This window comes from Dipodomys ordii, unplaced genomic scaffold (genome assembly GCF_000151885.1).
Source record: "Dipodomys ordii isolate 6190 unplaced genomic scaffold, Dord_2.0 Scaffold2, whole genome shotgun sequence".
Taxonomy (NCBI): domain Eukaryota; kingdom Metazoa; phylum Chordata; class Mammalia; order Rodentia; family Heteromyidae; genus Dipodomys; species Dipodomys ordii.
Window position 1 is genome coordinate 28,795,436 of NW_012267218.1, and position 18,456 is coordinate 28,813,891.

Sequence of the window (18,456 nt, forward strand, 5' to 3'; positions counted from 1 at the left end):
GTTCGATTCCTCAGCACCACATAAGCAGAAAAAGCTGGAAGTGGTGCTGTGGCTCAAGTGGTAGAGCTCTAGCCTTGAGCTGAAGAGCTGAGGGACAGCGCCTAGGTCCAGAGTTCAGGTCCCACTTCCAGCAAAAAAAAAGAGTCTCATAGACTTTCCTGCCTGGATGGCTTTGAACCATGATTCTCAGATCTCAGCCTCCTGAGTAGATAGGATTATAGGCGTGAGCCATTGGTGCCGGCCCAACATTTTTTTTTTTAATTTAATTTTTTGTTGTTGTTGTTGGTTGTGGGGCTTGAACTCTGGGCCTGGACACTGTCCCTCAGCAATTCAGCTCAAGGCTAGCACTCTACCATTTGAGCCACAGCGCCACTTCTGGCTTTTTTTTTTCCTGCTTATGTAGTTCTAAGGAATTGAACCCAGGGCCTCATGCATGCAAGGCAAGCGCTCTACCACTGAGCCACCTTCCCAGCCCTAGTAGGTTTATATCTAAATAAAGCAAGGGCTTGGAGGTATAGGTCCATGGTACAGCAATTGCCTAGCATGCTACCCCATCCGAGTGGCCTGGGATAAAATGAAATGGGCTTTGATCCTATACATGATGCTTATTTGCTGAGAGACATTAGTCAGGAAAGCTATTTCCTCTGTGTGCCTCTATAAGGGGGGAAAAGGAAACCCCTTTGCTGAGCTATTCTGAAGAAGAAATGAGTGAACAGTGTACACCTAACATCCAGGCATCAGCCAGCTCTACAAAAGCAGCTAGACTCTCAGGCTGAGGATGTTCCCGAAGTTCTCTTAGGAGCAAATTCCAATGCTAGACAGTGGGTTTTCCTAGGCTCTGACACACTCAGGAGGGTAAGTCTCAAATACCAGAAGGGGGCAACATTCATTTCTGCTTGTTCAGGTTCATTGAGAAACTTCGGCCAACCAGCTGACCAAGGAAGATCTTCCAGCCTTGCTGCTCCAGTCACACTACAGTCAAGTATCAAATAGCACATGCTGATGGGGCACAAGGCCAGCACAGAGAAAGAAAGGCTCTCCTTACAAAGCACCAACCATGTGTCTAATATTATATGCAGATTATCTATTAAGTCCCCCCCTCAATCAATAGATTTTTATAACCTCTATTGTACAGCTGTGTAAAATGATAACCAGCCATTTCAACAATGTGCCCAGTGAGAGAAGAGATAAAGGTAGGATTCAGACTCAGATCAGCCTGTCTCCAAGGTCCTTTACCTCTATAGCCCTTGTCTGGCTTCTAGTGAACAGATGTGAGGAAAAAAAGGCTTCTCACTAATCAAGACCCCATGTGAAAGAACAGAGTCATGGTAGCGAGTTCCCCATCACTTCAGGGCTCAAGCAGAGGGGCTTGAGAAGTGGGGTCAACTGGCGTCAATGGCGAAAGGGGATTGGTGCTCTGTTGTACACATTAACCCTTACCTGTTTCTCCAGCTGTGCCTCCAGCTGGCAGATGAGCTCATCTTTGCTTTGCATGGCTTTCAGCAATTCTTGGTACTTGCAGTGCAGGCTGCCTGTGGAGTCCACATTCTTTAGATTGGACAGTTTTACCTTCTCTTCCATCATACCCACCTGAAAAGGACAGAGAGGTCTCACATCACTCATAAGGTGTATGAAATGGTCAGTAACAGAGGTAGGGATACCCCCAGATGTAACACACTATGACTTCCAGGCAGAGCACTTGCTCTGGGCCAAATGAAGGAAGCATTTATCTGGGCAAAAGAAGGAACTGAAAACACAAAAACTCCTTTTGGCTATTCTGGGCTGGAGGCACAGCTCAAGTGCACTTGGCTGGGAAGCACAAGACCCTCAGTATCGCCAAATAATAATGATAATACGTTAACTATTAATCATTACTATACTTAATATTAATACTCGTATTAATATTAATTTCTATCAAAGTGGGTTGCTTAAAAATTCCTGCTTTGGCCTGCTGGCTTAGTTCTTGTTGATTATTCTAAGAAAGAGGAAATGCTTTAAAGAGGAGGAATTTTTGAAATGTAAGGTTTTGTCTCAACTGGTTGGTCCAAAAGGGAAGAGGAATTAAGATACACTTAAGATTGTTCAACAAAGCAGAAGAGGGTGTGAGTATGTTTTGAAGAGCAATTAAGACACACCTCAGATTGTTCCAGTAGTACAGGGTGTGAGTTTTGTTTTGAGATTGCTTAAGTACTATTACTTTTATCTCAAAGTCTTTTAACAGTCACTTTATAATTACTTGAAACTGTTATCCGGTGCTGAGAAGGTGGTTCAGTGGTACAGTGCTTGCCTTGCATGCATGAGGCCCTCGGTTTGATAAGCAGAAAAAGCGGGAAGTGGGGCTGAGGTTCAAGTGGTAGAGCGCTGGTCTACAGCTGAAAAGCTGGGGGACAGCGCCCACGCCCAGAGTTGACGCCCCACAACCGACAAAAAAACAAAAAGAAAAACTGTTAATCAGTTTTTCCAGCTTCTTCAAACTTGCCAATCATGAGCAGATTGTGAACCTGAGCTCAGCCAATCCAAGCAGAAGGGTGGGGCCTGTTGTATTAGGGATAAAAAGGGAGCAGCCTGTCTGCTCTGTGTGCTTGCTTGCCAGATTTTTGGCAGATGGCACACTCTTCTGAAGTAAATTTTGCCTTGCTGAGTTCCTTCCAGGATTGTTTCCTTATTCCCTATGACACCCCAACATTCTGAGCCATTTCTAACATTAATATCATCATCAAGGCTAGGACTCTTACCATTTTGAGCCATAGCAACACTTTTGGTTTTCTGGTGGTTAATTACAGATAAAAAGGCACAGATTTTCCTGCCCAGGCTGGCTTTTGATCTGTGATCCTCAGATCTCAGCATTCCGAGTAGCTAGGATTTATAGGCATACGCCACCAGAGCCTGGTAATTTAATATTTATTTGTTATTTTATTTTTTGTCAGTTGTGGGGCTTGAACTTGGTGCCTGGGCACTGTCCCTAAGCTCTTTTGCTCAAGGCTATGTGTCCTATAGGCTCTAACTATAAGATAGGAGAGTCTTATTTATCATGGACCCGTGAATGGCTATGGAAGCACACTCACAGTTGAACCCTTTAATGGATGAGAACCATGCATGGAACCAAATGTTATAAATCACTGGGACTGAAGACCTAATTTGTTCCTGTAGCATAGCATGGCTCACTTGGACTAATGCATCCCCTTGCTAAACCAAGCCTACCCAAACATGCCTTCATTGCCACAGAAAGCTCTTTGTACTACCTGTTCAGGTCTTACATGCAACTGATGGATTTCCTGCTCTCAGAAGACCAGATCATCTCCCCCTCCTCCCCATACTCTCTTGTCAATCTCCCACCCCCAGACCCTGTTACCTGGGTCTCTGCATTTTCTGCTCTCTGCTCCGCCTCCAGCAGCCTCTGCTCCAGCTCCTGCATCTGCTCAGCCGGGGAAGTAAAGATGTAGGTACCATAACCCAACTGTCACTACACCATAAGGGCCATCAAGCAAAGGGTCAGTCAGACTTTACCACTCAAGCCAGGATTCCGCTTGTCAACACAACTGGCTCCAAGGTACCAGGGTAAAAGAATCTCATGGTGGCACTGGGAAGGTGGCTTAGTGGTAGAGTGCTTGTCTAGCATGCATGAAGCCCTGGGTTCAATTCCTCAGTACCACATAAACAGAAAAGCCAGAAGTGGCACTGTGGCTCAAATGGTAGAGTGCTAGCCTTGAGCAAAAGAAGCTCAGGTACAATGCCCTGGCCCTGAGTTAAAACCCCAGGACTGGCAAAAAAAAAAAAAGAAGAAGAAGAAGAAGCTTGGCGCCGGTGGCTCATGCCTGTATTCCTAGCTACTCAGGAGGCTGAGATCTGAGGATCGCGGTTCAAAGCCAGCCTGGGCAGGAAAGTCCATGAGACTCTTATCTCCAAAAAAACACTAGAAAACCAGAAGTGGTGCTGTGGCTCAAGTGGTAGAGCACTCGCCTTGAGCTGAAGAGCGCAAGGACAGCGCCCAAGCCCAGAGTTCAAGCCCCATGACCGACAAAAAAAAAAAAAAAGATTCTCATGGTTATTTAAGTCTCAGCTCCCTGATCCTGGGTTTATGAGTCAAGTGAAGAGCCATGGCTGCTGTCTTTGATGCTGATGAATGCAAGTCTAGGTTTTCTGTCCTTTTGTAGGATGGACCTTGTTTACATACAAGCCTGCCTTGTATCATCCACACAGAATATCTCCCTGTTTGGGCACACATGACATTCATATCACCTTATTTAGTTTAATTTAAAACTAAATTAAAGTAGACTTCAGTGCCAGGTTCAGTAGACTTTAGTGCCAGGAACCAAAGTGAACCTAAGGTCTTGAGCATACTAAGTATATTCTGTTACTAAACCATCCCTCGCTGCTACATTAAAAACAAACAACAAAAACCCAAGACAAGCACTGATGGCTCATGCCTATAATCTAGCTACTCAAGAGGTTTAGATCTGAGGGTTGTGGTTCAAAGCCAGCCCATGCAAGAAAGCCCATGAGACTCTTATTTCCAATTATCCACCAGAAAACTGGAAATAGAGCTGTGGCTCAAAATGGTAGAGCACTCACCTTGAGCAAAAGAGCTTGGAAACAGCACCCAGGCCCTAAATTCAACTCCACAACTGACCAAACAACAACAACAACAACAACAACAAAAAACACAATAACCCTGTCTTGGGGCTGGGTACAGCATATTGGCGCAGCATTTGAATCCCTGGCACCACACATCTCTATCACCACAATCAAACAAAAAGAAACAAGCCAGGTGCTGGTGGCTCACGCCTGTAATCCTAGCTACCCAGTAGGCAGAGATCTGAGGACTGTGGTTCAAAGCCAGCCTGGCAGGAAAGTCCGTGAGACTCTTATCTCCAATTAACCACCAGAAAACAGGAAGTGGCGCTGTGGCTCAAGTGGCAGGATGCTAGCCTTGAGCTGAAGAGCTAAGGGTCAGAGCCTAGGCCCAGAGTTCAAGCCCCATGACTGGAAAAAAAGAAACTCAAATCTACCTTGCTGCCTGGGGAAGCATATCACTTAGATCTAAGGAGCTAGGTAATTCTGGAATCTTACACCAAGTGGCTGAAGCAAAGGGACTGAGGCTCACAAAAGATCATATATAAGCTATAGCCTAAGGCTACATGGAGTATAGGTTAGAGATCGGCTCCCATCTTCCCCTGTCATGGAGCCATTATTCATTACCCAAACTGCACATCAGTAACTAAAGCTAAAGGCTGTGAATAGGCAGGGCAAATCCGCGTAGTCAGCTCTCAGGTCAAATGCCAGATGCTTTGGCTGAGGTGATGCCACATATTTCCTCACCTAACTCATCTTTTTTTTTTTTTCCCCGTCAGTCCTGGGGCTTGAACTTAGGGCCTGGGCACTGTTCATGAGCTTCTTCTGCTCAAGGCTAGCATTCTACTACTTGAGCCACAGTGCTACTTCTGGCTTTTTCTGTTTATGTGGTACTAAGGAATTGAACCCAGGGCTTCATGCATGTTAGGCAAGCGCTCTACCATTAAGCCACATTCTCAGACCTCCCCTAACTCATCTTATTCCTGGGCAACCTGTCTGCCCTATACATATACTTGAAGCATATCCCAATCTTATTTTCCAGAAGGAGGGACAGAACCAGTGACCCCAACCCACACACGCTCCCTCAAATGGAATGGGTACTGAGAAGCTATGTGTCTCTCCAATCCTAGAAAGAAGAAAAAAAAAATGAACAAGGAAAAGACGCCCTGATAAAAGAAGTCCTTGGGCCCTAAATTATGAACTAGCTTCTATGTAACATTCTTTTCACTGTCTAGCAGCAGCCTGGGGGTCCTTCTCTTCTATCTTTTGCCCAAGGAAAGCAAATTTCAACTAGGAAATTTAGACGCTGGGACAGAAAAAGAACTGCTTAATACACTGTACATTTTTAGGCTAAAGAGAGATGGTTGAACAGTTGGAGAAAAAGCCAGATCCACACAGGACAAGTAGACAAGGGAGGGGCTACCACTGGAATATTTTCAAGTGTGTCCAAGCTGAAATGCTAGTTTTTGAGTGTTCAGCATTGTTTTTTCCTTCGGTGGTGGGGCTTGAACTCAGGGCTGGGTGGCTGTCCCTGAGACTTCTGCTTAAGTTTAATGCTCTATTACTTTGAGTGTCAGCTCCACTTCTGGTTTTCAGGTGGATAATTGGAGGTAAGAATCTCATGGACTTTCCTGCCAGGGCTGGTTTCGAACCAAGACTCTTAGATCTCAGCCTCCTGAGTAACTAGGATTATAGGCCTGCGCCTCTGATGCCCAGATCAACTTGTTCTTTTAATTCCAGCAGATACTTTTTTCACTTGAGTAGACCTTTCTTCTCCATACTTGCTTAAAGAGCCATTCATGGAGCTCTGAGAACTGGGACTACAGGCGGTCCATTCCTTACTTGTGTTCTGTTCCTCCTCTCAGAAAGTTCCCTAGGACCATGTCCTGTTAGTGCATGGGTCTGGAGCGACATGCCAGCCAAGGATTTCGGGCTCAGGCGGCTGACAATCCACTTTCACCCTGTGGAAAGTTGAGACTCATAAGCTGTCCTAGTACTGGCTGCAGCCACCTGATGAAAGGCCCTTGGCATCGATCTGGTATCCCACCTCCTTGTGTATGGCTCCTTGTTACAGGCAGTGAAGCTGTGAAATACCAGCCCCATATCAACAAGAGCAAGGGGCAGTCTCCTGCATCCCGGTACAACTCTGCTGGGCCCCGCAGCAGCCAGAGCTAAGAACTACATCATCCTGGGTCTCAAATGTTCCTTTGGAAAGAGGATTCAAGCCACGCCTGGGGATCCACACCTATAATCCCAACAATCAAAGCAGAGAATCATGAGCTTGATATCAGCTTGAGCCACAAAGCAAAAAGCTGTCTCAGAGCTCTAAGGGCTGGTGGGGTAGTTTAGTGGCAGAACACATGCCTAGAATGTGCAAGGCCTGTGTTCCATACTCAGTACCAAAAAAAAAAAAAAAGGAGAGGTCTCAACATTCTTATCACTGCCTGGCACCTACTGGACAGAATGGTACAGGAAAGAGCCAAGCTTCTGAAGCCTGGCTAATTCCTCCACAGTGTGACTTTATACAAATTCCAGAATCTCTTCGGTTAGAGAAAACAACAGCCCTTACCTCTAGGGTTGTTAAGGTTACCCAAGATGCCCACTAGTGTAATGCACATGACCTAGAATAGCACTGTAGATAGAAGTTGTTCACTGGTGTTTCCTGATACAAAAATTGTACTCAAGAGATCAGTTTACCAGGACAGTATGACATTCACTTGTCCCAGCATCATTAGTAACAAAACTACTTTTTTCATCTTCTCTTCAGTTTACTGGTTAGAACTCACCTACATACAGAAAGAATGGCTTTAAGTCAGATGCTGTCAACTTTGAGCCTAGAGGGTTGTCTTATAAGACCTACATAGAGCCAGGTGTTGGCAGCTCATGCCTATAATCCTAGCTACTCAGGAGGCTGAGATCTGAGGATCAGGGTTCAAAGCCAGCCCAGGCAGGAAAGTCTGTGAGACTCTTATCTCCAATTAACCACCAGAAAACCAGAAGTGGCACTCTGGCTCAAAGTGGTAAAGCCTTGAGCAAAAGAGCTCAGGGACAGTGCCCAGGCCTAGGCCCTGAGTTCAAGCCCTATAACTGACAAAACAAAAAGAAGGAAATTTAACTTTACTTGACTTACATAACTGTAACTTCTCTGTGTATCACCTTGATAACAACAATTTAAAAAAAAATAAGAGCAAGAGAGAAATTGAAGCAGACAGGAAAGGTAACCTGCTCAAGGTCATACAGCTAGTAAGATTCAGAGCCAGAGATGGATGCTTATGACTCACACCTGAAATCTTAGCTACTAAGAGTTGAGATCCAACAGATCAAAGTTGAAAGCCAGCTAGGGCAAAAAAGTCCACAAGACTCCATCTATAAAATATGAGCCAGAAAAGGCCAGGCTAGAGATGTGGCTCAAGTATTAAAGAGAACCCAGCAAAGCAAGCAAACCAAGAAAGCACAAGGCCCTTGAAATCAAACACTGGTACTTGCCCCCCTTCCCCCCCAAAAAAAGATTCAGAACTAGGATTCAAACTCAGATCAAAGAGTTCCAGACTCCATGCTATTTAGACACAAGCTATATTGTCTATCGCACCCAATTTTCACATCTACTCCAAATCTATTCCATAAACATTACTCTCTGGAAGAATCTATTTACCTGATCACACTAAGGTTACATTTTCTCCTTCCAGTAAGTGGCTTCAGTATGTCCTCTCCAGTTTTCCTCTCAAGAAGCTCTCTTGCCTATTTCTTATGAGCATTTTGAGTGTGCTGGATTCTAAATGGTTCTAACTCTGTTGAAATCAAAGACAATGGCTTTCTTTTCTTCTTTCAGTGGCAGTACCGAAGTCTGAGCTCAGGGTCTTACGTTTGCTAGGCAGGTTTGCTCTACCAGTTGAACATATCCAGCCCCTTAAAGTCAAGGGTTTTAATATTTGCTGTAGCAGACCTTTGGCTCACTTGAAATCACATACTCATTTTCAAATGGCAAAACACACAATTGTGGAACTGGAGTAAGAAATAACTGACTCTTCTAAACAACAGGAAATGCTGTTTTTGCAGGGTTTAAACAAACAAACAAACAAAACTACACACAGGCTGGGGGATATACTTCAGTGGGAGAGAATTTGCTAGCATATGCAAAGCCCTAGGCTCCATCCCACACACTGAAAAGAAGTTACATAAACTTAAATGTACTGTAAGTATTTTTTTGACGTTTTCTTGTTAAAGGCTGTTTTTAAGACCACCTCACTAAATACTTTTAAAAAAAATCTTTAATTCTCATTTCTTTAGACTTATAACAGCTGGCTGTTCCCCATGATGTATTCTCTTCTTCTTGCTCATAAGCAGATCACCCATAGTGCAGCACACAATTATTTAAAATAAAGATGACATTTCCCAACCTCCTTTGAAGCTAAGTATAACATGTGACTGAGATTGGGCCAGTGAGAACACAACCGAAGGAATATATGCTACGTGTGAGTATGGATTTCAAGGGGGAAAATGGGAATGTGGGTATCAAGGTGAACCATCTTCAGATACCGAGAACATCACCCTAGAGCTGGACTGATAAGACAAGAACAGTTATAATAGAAAGAAACATCCACCTGGTTTGGATTCTTTCCTACAGCAGTAGCTGGGAACTACAAGCGGTGCGACATCACGCCCTTATCTACCTTTTATTTAGGCTGGGCCTGTTAGTAGTCCTGCCTTCATACAGAAGACAGAGTTTCAACTCAGATCGCCATTTAGTCAAATGTTATATCTGACTTCACAACTGTAAAAGCTCCAACTTTATTCCTTGTATTAAAGGAAGGCGGGGCACAGCCCTTCCTCCCTCGGCATTAGTCTCATTTTTCCCTCTTCTATTTGCCCTGAGAAATGCTCTGGCTTTTTTTTTCAACGATCATCTCTTCACTTAGGAGGATATTTTAAATAATTAATTCCGGTTTTGTACAGAAGTCTGTCCCTTCATGTGTGTTTCAGACCACCTAGCCCACGTGGATTCCTTCCTCCCTTCCCTTTTCTTTCTTCACGTGTCTCCCCCAATATCATAGCTTACGGTATTGTGCTCAAACTTTATAGTGTACAAAATCATTCTCTGGGAGCTTGTTGTGCTTAGTGGCACCCAGTTATTTGCAGCACCCTGAAGATTTGGATCAAGAGGACTGGAGTAGCTCAGGAACATACACACACTTGAACAAGCAGCATGTCATGTGATTCTGAACACACTTTGACAACTGCAGCCCTTCTTCTAAGGTGGATGAATTCTTCCATTGTCCCATATCCACAGGAACCCTGCACTGTCCAACACACTAAGAGAACAATGCCAACTGACTCAGGGGTCAAGAGTTCTAGTTTAGGCTAGTCCACAGCCTTGCCCCAGTTATTGAAACGGCCACTGACTTGCCTTCCTGATTTTGAGGTTGTACAACTGTCAATAAAACAGACTTTCTTAATGAACACATGAATTGAAAAGGAGCTGAGCTTTACCTTTGTACTGTGAGAGAAAAATTAACTGGGAAAAATAATAATATAATCAAAATGAGCGCGACCTGGGGGTGAGGAGAATACCCTCATAAAATTCAATGTATATCCTACAAAATTAAGAAAATTGAGCCAGGTGCCTGTAATCCTAGCTACTCAGGAGGCTGAGATCTGAGGATCGTGGCTTGAAACCAGCCCAGGCAGAAAAGTCCCCATGAGACTCTTATCTCCAACTAACCACTCAAGAGCTGGAAATGGCGCTGTGATTCAAGCGGTAGAGTGCTAGCCTTGAGTAAAGAGAGGCTCAGGGGCAGCACCCAGGCCCTGAGTTCAAGCCCTACAACTGACAAGAAAAGAAAATTTGGAGAAGGGGTGGGATTGGGATAGATGGGTGGAAATGATGAAAGGGGTGACACTGATCAAGATTCAATATATTCATAAGTTGCTTTGTTCAATGGCAACTCCTTTGTACAACTACTTAATGTTTTAAAACAAATTAAAATAAAAGGTTAAGTTACTCAAGTTAAACATATATACATATGTGCACATACACACACACACACACACATACACACACACACAAATATACTTTATCTCAAAGGCAAAACAAGCAAGCCAGGTGCTGGTGACTCACATTTGTAACCCTAAACTACTCAGAAAGCTGCGATCTGAGGATAATGGTTTGAAGCCAAACTAGGCAAGGAAGGCCATGAGACTCTTAGCTCCAATTAACCACCAAAAAGCAAGAAATAGAGCTATGGCTCAAGTGGTAGAACCTGAGTCCTGTGTTTAAACCCCCAAAATGGCACACACATTAAAAAAAAAAAAGAAAAAAGAAAAAAAAACAAAAGAGGAGGGCTGGGGGTATAGAATTCAGCCCTAAAAAGGTAACAAAGAATGATACCATTCTTTGATTTGGCATATGAAAAGCAGAATAGAGAAAAATGCCAAATTAAAGCTTAGTAAGGGGCTAGGAAGGTGGCTCAGTGGTAGAGCGCTTGCCTTGCATGCCTGAGGCCCTGGGTTCGATTCCTCAGCACCACATAAGCAAAAAGAAAAAAGCCAGAAGTGGCACTGTGGCTCAAGTGGTAGAGTGCTAGCCTTGAGCTGAAGAGCTGAGGGACAGTGCCTAGGCCCAGAGTTCAGGCCCCATGACTGGACCCAAAAAAAAAAAAAAAAAAAGAGCTTAGTAAGTTGTTCAGAATTTGATCCTTAAACCAAGAATCTACCTTGCATTTCATGCCACATGAAAACACGAAACGCATCTCATTGAAAGTTTGCTTTCCCCAGCTCTGCCGCCCTGACTGCAGCCTGCTGCTAACTTCTGCAATGCTCCTTGCTACTCACCTTGTCAGCCAGCAGCTCCCTAATCTTGCTGGCCTGCAGACGGAACCGGAAGAGCTGTGTTTCCAGGGTCAGGCAGCGTTTCTGCCAGTCTACACTGGCCCGGGTCTCCACCTGGACTTCCGCCATGATGGAATCAACTTCTGGATATTGCTCTAAACCCTAAGAATCAGCACACAGAGGGAGGAAAAGATAAATCAGTGTGTGTGGAGCAATTATTTGGGGAAAACAGGAAGAGGAGGAGACCAAAGAAGGACCCAGAAAGCAGTTGGGGAAAGGAGGAAGTCACTGTTCTCTCCAGGTGGTCTTCCATCTTTCTCAGCCCAGTGTGTTCCGTTCCTACAATAAGTAGCTGAATAAGCTCAGGAAGTTGGTCTCCTTTGCAGACTGGAGAAGGGCTCATGCCTATAATCCTAGCCACTCAGGAGACTGAGATCTGAGAATCAAGGTTCAAAGCTAGCTCTGGAAAGAAGGTCCATGAGCCTATTATTTCCAATTAACCATCTAAAGGCTGGAAGTAGAGTTGTGCCTCAAGTGGTACAGCATTAGCTTGGAGCAAAAAGCTATGCAAGAGCCCTGAGTTCAAGCCCCAGTACTGGAACCAAAAAAAAAAAAGTAGGACTTGTTTTCCATTCAATTTTCCACTCAACAACAATTTATACACCACTGTGTAAACTCTAGAGATGCAAATGTAGAGAGGTCCCACCTTTGAGTTTTCAAGGAATTTTAATGTCCTTTGCTAGAGATACATATGATGTATAGGTAAAATGATAAAATGTCTGAGATCTGCTTATTCTATGGTAAAGAGAGGGCAAATACGTATCAACTAAGATTTGTCAAACTGTAGGGTTAGAGCATGGCATAGGGGCAGATTGTTTGCCTAGCATACCTATGAGCTGCTGGGTTTGAGACTTAGCACTGCAAACTTTATAGACAAAAAGGGAAGCATTCAAATTCCACAAAGAATGAGGTAAATTGTTAAGAAAGAGAAAAAAAATATATAAAAATTTTAAGCCAAGCGTTGGTGGCTCACACCTGTACTAGCTACTTCTAGCTACTCAGGAGGCTGAGATCTGAGGATTGCAGTTCAAAGCCAGCCTGGGCAGGAAAGTCCATGAGACTCTTTTTTTTTTTTTGGGGGGGGGGTCGGTCGTGGGGCCTGAACTCTGGGCCTGGGCGCTGTCCCTGAGCTCTTCAGCTCAAGGCTAGCACTCTACCACTTAAGCCACAGTGCCACTTCTGGCCTTTTCTGTTTATGTGGTGCTGAGGAATCGAACCCAGGGCCTCATGTATGTGAGGCAAGCATTCTACCCCTTAGCTACCTTCCCAGCCCTCCATAATACTCTTATCTCCAATTAAGCACCAGAAACCCAGAAGTGGTGCTGTGGCTCAAGTGGTAGAGTGCTTGCTTTGAGCTAAAGAGCTCAGGGACAGTGCCCAGGCGCCACAACTGAAAAAAAAAAAATTAAGAAACTTTAACATTAAAGTAAATCTATATCTCACATTTTCTAAGGCATCCAGGGCTCAAATATTCTGTCACCATAAACAATAAGTACAGACACTTAATATGTGTCCTGTTTTTTGTCTTCCTTTAAAAATAGTCAGTAGACCTGGCCCAACAATTAAACTACTGATGGGTCTAGTGTCTGATTCTTTCAACTCTGAGCTCCTCAGAAAACTGGGTACATGATCTCAGTCCAGAACCATCATCCTGAACAATGCAAGCATTGTGACCTCTCAGCCATCCCTACCTCAAAAAGACTGGGACCAACTGGAACGGGAAGGAAGACAAAGACTAAAACAAAACATGACCTTCTCTGAGCTAAGATCACAGCTGAGAAGACAAAACAGAACCTTGTAGGGCTTCCACAGAAGCTGGGAGGCTTCACATTTGACTTTCTTTGTCTTCTGGGCAAACTTCTGCTTTTCCTCCCATCCTCCCATCAATAGAAAAAGTAGCACACCTGAGACTGGGATTTGAAACCCAACCCAAGCTAAGAATTAACCAATGAAAGCACCCAAAGTAAAACCAAAGGCTGGGAAAAAGAAACACATTTGAGTTTCATTAATTTTGTTTTCCTTTCCCTCTTACTGATTGAGATTCCCCCGGACAGAGCAAAACCTCAAATTATTAAAACTTCCAGGGATTTTAGAAATAAAACTTTTTTTTTTGGTCGGTTGTGGGGCTTGCTCTAGGCCTGGGCGCTGTCCCTCAGCTCTTCAGTTCAAGGCTAGCGCTCTACCACTTGAGCCACAGCGCCACTTCTGGCCTTTTCTGTTTATGTGGTGCTGAGGAATCAAACCCAGGGCCTCATGCATGCAAGGCAAGCACTCTACCACTGAGCCACCTTCCCAGCCGCCATATTATTTTTATTTCTGATATCAGAAATGTTATTTGGTATTTGAGCTTACACCTAGACTTCAGGTGTAAGGAAGTGACATCATGGTTCTGGACTAACCAGTGGGCGGGCTAATCCTATCCCTGGCTCTGCTTCAGGCACGTTGGCAAGCTCCTCAGGAGGCTGAGGCTCCTGCTAGGCTTGCCTCAGCTTGTAAGGGGAGCTAAGAGGTTTGGAAGAAGATCTGGAGCAAGTGCATACCGCCAAACCTCAGGCCCCGAGGCCATTCCGGCAGAAGCAGGTGTTTGGAGCAACATGAATGTTAAAGGAAGGTACTAGTACACTGAACCTCATTACTTCAGTGATCTTGCACTTGTTCCTCCCCAAACCAAGACGTGCAAGGATGAGCACAAATGAATGCCTGACTCTTAACGTTCCAAAGCAAGGCAACAAGTGTCATTATCCTCTAGACAGAAGACAGGGCAGTTATTTGCAATAATCAGATGAGATAACTCATTGTGTGTGTGTGTGTGTGTGTGTGTGTGTGTGAGAGAGAGAGAGAGAGAGAGAGAGAGAAACAGAGAGACAGAGAGAGACAGAGCTGAAGTGTAGCAGGGCTAAATCAAGAACCTTGATCTCCTAACATCTAGGAGAATCCTGTTTCCATGGAGGCTTCAGTTGTAGTGGTAGATCTCTCAGTCTACCAGGCCTGCCTAACACAAACACATCATTAATGGGAAAAATAGATGGGGCAGGCTGGGGATGTGGCCCAGTGGTGGAGCCCTTACTTACGCACACAAACCCCCAGGTATGATCCCCAACACAGGGGAGGAAACAAAGTTATGGGGTCTCTTACTATCTGATTCTCTGGCACTATTATATCCATGTGATGAGAATGGTTGTAACTCCCACTTGCTAAGGATGGACCATCGCTTCATCTGCTTTGTGTGTGTGTATGTTTGTGTGCACGTGCGCGTGGGCCCAGCATGCACCAGGCCTAGGACTTGAACTGGAACTTGAGTGTTGTCCCTGAGTTTTTCTTTTTTTTCCTCAAAGCTAGTGCACTACCACTTTAGACACAGCTCCACTCCTAGCTTTTTGGTGGTTAATTGGAGGTAATAGTCTCATGGATAGCTGGGCACCAATGGCTCAGGCCTATAATCTTAAGTACTCAGAGGCTGAGATCTGAGGATCATGGTTCAAAGCCAGCCCAGGCAGGAAAGTCTCTGAGACTCTTATCTCCAATTAACCACCAGAAAACCGGAAGTGGTGCTGTGGCTCAAAGTGGTAAAGCACTAGCCTTGAGCTGAAGAGCTCAGGACCAGCACCCAGGCCCAGAGTTCAAGCCCCACGACCAACAGAAAAAAAAAAAAGAGTCTCATGGAATTTCCTGCCCAGACTGGCTTGGAACCATGACCCTCAAATCTCAGCCTCCTGAGTAGCTAGGATTATAGACATATGCCATCGCTGCCCGGCTGCTACCTCATCTTAATGCTGGCTCTTCTAAAAGGAGACTGACCATCTGGCCAATTGTGGGAAAGAAACAGCTCTGGGCATTCCTTCTGGAGCTGGAGCTGGGAGGAGGGTACACGCACACATAGGGGTACAACTCATCTTCCTTGAATCTCAGCACCATCATGTGATCAAGCCGATGACATGCACTTCACCTCTACTCAGTGAGAGCATCAGAGCTAAGAAAAAGTGGGCATGGTGCAGGCCTTGGGAGGACCCAAATACCAAAAGAAGGGGCCAGGACAGCAAGGTATAGCACACCTGAATAATGAAAACAAGAAAGAATAACAGCGTTAACAATTAAGATCTGGCACCAAACATCTTGGGCTTGAACCCTGGCTAAGGCACTAAACAAAAATAACCCTATGCCCTAAAATGATTTGTTTAACTTGTCTAGTCCTCTGTTGCATCTTAAAATTAAGATAAATAATACTTGAAAGATGAAGGCAATAATATCAGGTTAATCCATATGACAATTAACTGTTTTTGTTGTTTTGTTTTACTTTCAAAAATGGCGCTTTCAGAGCTAATAATATAAGCTCAGTGCTTGTATAGCACACATGCATTAGGTTCAAGCCCCAGCACAGTAAAAGAAAAAGGAAGGAAGGAAGGAAGGTAGGTAGGAAGATAGGTTGGGGGGGAGGGGGAGGAAGAGAAGAGAGAGAAAGAGAAAAGGAAGGAAAGAGAAGAGAAGAGAAGAGAAGAGAAGGAAGATGGGAGTAAGGAGAGAACAGTGTGTGGTAGTATACACCTGTAATCTCAGCATTGGGGAGGCTAAGGTAGGATCAAGACTTCAAGCCTGAAACACAAAGTAAACTTGAGTTCAGCCCTGCTGCACAACAAGACCTCTCAAGATACGTAAATTAACTTAAAAGGGGGAAAAAAGAAAGAAACAAGAGAGAGACAAAAGATAAGGAAGTTAGTTCACAGATCACACCATACATATTTCCTTGAACATTAGAGATATTACAAAAGCCTGGTCCCTAGTAAGCAGGGAATGTGACCACTACTATTACATCAACAAATAATCATAGGAGTACCCTGGACCTATGACTCACAGATGTGTGCTCACCATGAACTCCACCTTAGAGAGAAGAAGCAAGTGTTAAAAATAACATCTATTTACTTTTGACTATTGAATGAAAGGATATAAGATTCAAAACTCCTTCCCATCTCGTACTAAAGCCATAGCTCTCCTGGGGTGGGGATTGTGTCTTTTCTGAGAGATGGAATGTAAGCATTCAAATACATCACACATACACAGACACACACACACACTCACACACAATGAGACACTACACAAACTGACACTACAAAAATAGGACTTAAAGATCTTCCTAGTAAATACCTATCTTTGCCATACTTTCCCTCCAAGGTTTTGTTTTGTTTTTTTGTCAGTCATGGGGCCTGAACTCTGGGCCTGGGCGCTATCCCTCAGCTCTTCAGCTCAAGGCGAGTGCTCCACCACTTGAGCCACAGCGCTACTTCTGGCTTTTTCTGTTTATGTAGTGCTAAGGAATCGAACCCAGGGCCTCCTGCATGTGAGGCAAGCACTCTACCACTGAGCCACCTCCCCCAGCTGCCTCCAAGGTTTTTAAGAGCTCTATTTTATTGTGGCTATTACACGCTCTTACTCAAGGATCCAGTATATTGGTAATAATTGAGTCGTTTCCATTTCCATCCTTTTGCTAAGATGAACAATGCTGCAATGAATATTTAATGAAAATACCTCACTTCATATACATAAGAGTATACCTGAAGGATAGCCCTGGAAATGGAATTGCAGGGTTAAGTGAGACAGATTTTTTTTTTTAAGTAACCTCCCCTGAGGCTATCCTAATTCCCACTTCAACCTGCCCTGAGAGCCTACTTCTCCACCTCAGAGGTCACTTTTGAACTAGCTTTTGATAGAAGACATGACGGCCCACGGGCCTGCAAGAGGGTGAGGGAACACCAGCCTGCCGTGAAGTTGCCCAAGACACGGGCAAAGGAATCCTGGCAGCTTAACATCACAGTGAATAAAGCATTGTCCAATCTCTAAGGACCACAGAGTTCAGCACACGGATAAACAGCCTGGTAAAGATAAGAAGAATAGAAAGAGGATTGCACGGAGGGTGAGGGAAATGGGAGGGACCTGCTTCCTTTCCATATTTGGTGACGTCTGAAGAGGGTAGAAGGGGCACCCCGGTTTTGTTTTGTTTTTTTTTTTCAGCTCAACTGTCAGTTTCAACAAGTTGGGGCTCATACATAAGGTGCACTTCCTTCTAATCCGGGCCCAGCAGGTCCTCTCTGGGCCGATGAAGGTGGACAGAACCCATTAGGAATTCCGAAGGTTTACTTGGGAGACTAGCCTCTTCCACTCGGCCTCCATGACCTTGGGCAAGTCACAACTCTTCCAGAGTCCTACGTTCCTCCTTTGTAAAGTGGAGATCATACGAATAATAGGAATGTGGCCCGGCACACTAGCCAGTGAATGCAGTGTAAAGTGATGTTAGCAGTCGGGTAGATGACCAATCTTCCACCGAAAAAAGAATCCAGACACTGGGGGGAGGAGGAGGTTACTACAGAGACTAACAGTAAAAGCTTAAGAAGACAACCTGACAAAGAGGAGGAAAGGGGGGCCCTAGCTCCTCGAGGTGGGGCAGGGTCTTCACAGCCTCTACCACCACAGCCTGCCCCCACCCCCACCCCAGCGGCCCAGGGAGCGGTCCCGGGCCCTTGGGGACCGATTCCTCTCCAGGGCTCCTAGGTGGTCACCGGGCTCCCGATCTGTTTCTTTCTCTGCTCGCCTGACCCACAAGGGCTCCTGAGAGAAACATCCAGAAAACTCCGTAGACGCAAGCTAGGATAAAGTGGGGAGGGGGGAGGGCAGAGGCAGCCGGAACGAGGTGGCCGCCGGCACGTCCGTCCCGTCCGTCCACAGGGCTCTTCCCGACTGGATCGAGCCGGTCCCCGAGGGCAGGTCCTCCCCGGGAAGGCCGGTGCGGGGCGCCCGGGGCCCCCAAGCCCGCCCCGCGGCTCGCTCCCGATCGCCCACTTCCAGATGGGTCGGCACCTGTTGGAGGTGCGGGGCGGAGACTCGGTCTCCGGGTCACCCTGCCGAACGCCCTGTCCCGCGTCCCCCAGCCGCTCACCTTCCGCGAGCTTCGGGGGTCTCCAGGGCGCCCCGCGCGCGCCGCCTTCGCCGCCGTCCCGGGCGGCCGCTGGG

The 18,456-nt window shown here is 45.4% G+C and overlaps 1 protein-coding gene across 1 annotated transcript in view; it reads right to left on the bottom strand.

Moving 5' to 3' along the window:
* Plekhh1 (pleckstrin homology domain containing, family H (with MyTH4 domain) member 1) overlaps positions 1–18,438 on the bottom strand; it is a 53,165-nt gene extending 34,727 nt beyond the window's left edge. The window contains exons 1-4 of the mRNA XM_013013732.1: positions 18,383–18,438; positions 11,401–11,559; positions 3,353–3,415; positions 1,441–1,590 (exon numbers count right to left, since the gene is read on the bottom strand). Of these exons, the coding sequence (XP_012869186.1) occupies positions 1,441–1,590; positions 3,353–3,415; positions 11,401–11,526 (339 nt within the window). The 5' untranslated portion in view covers positions 11,527–11,559; positions 18,383–18,438. The remainder of the gene's footprint in view (positions 1–1,440; positions 1,591–3,352; positions 3,416–11,400; positions 11,560–18,382) is intronic.
* Between the last annotated feature and the right edge of the window lie 18 nt (positions 18,439–18,456).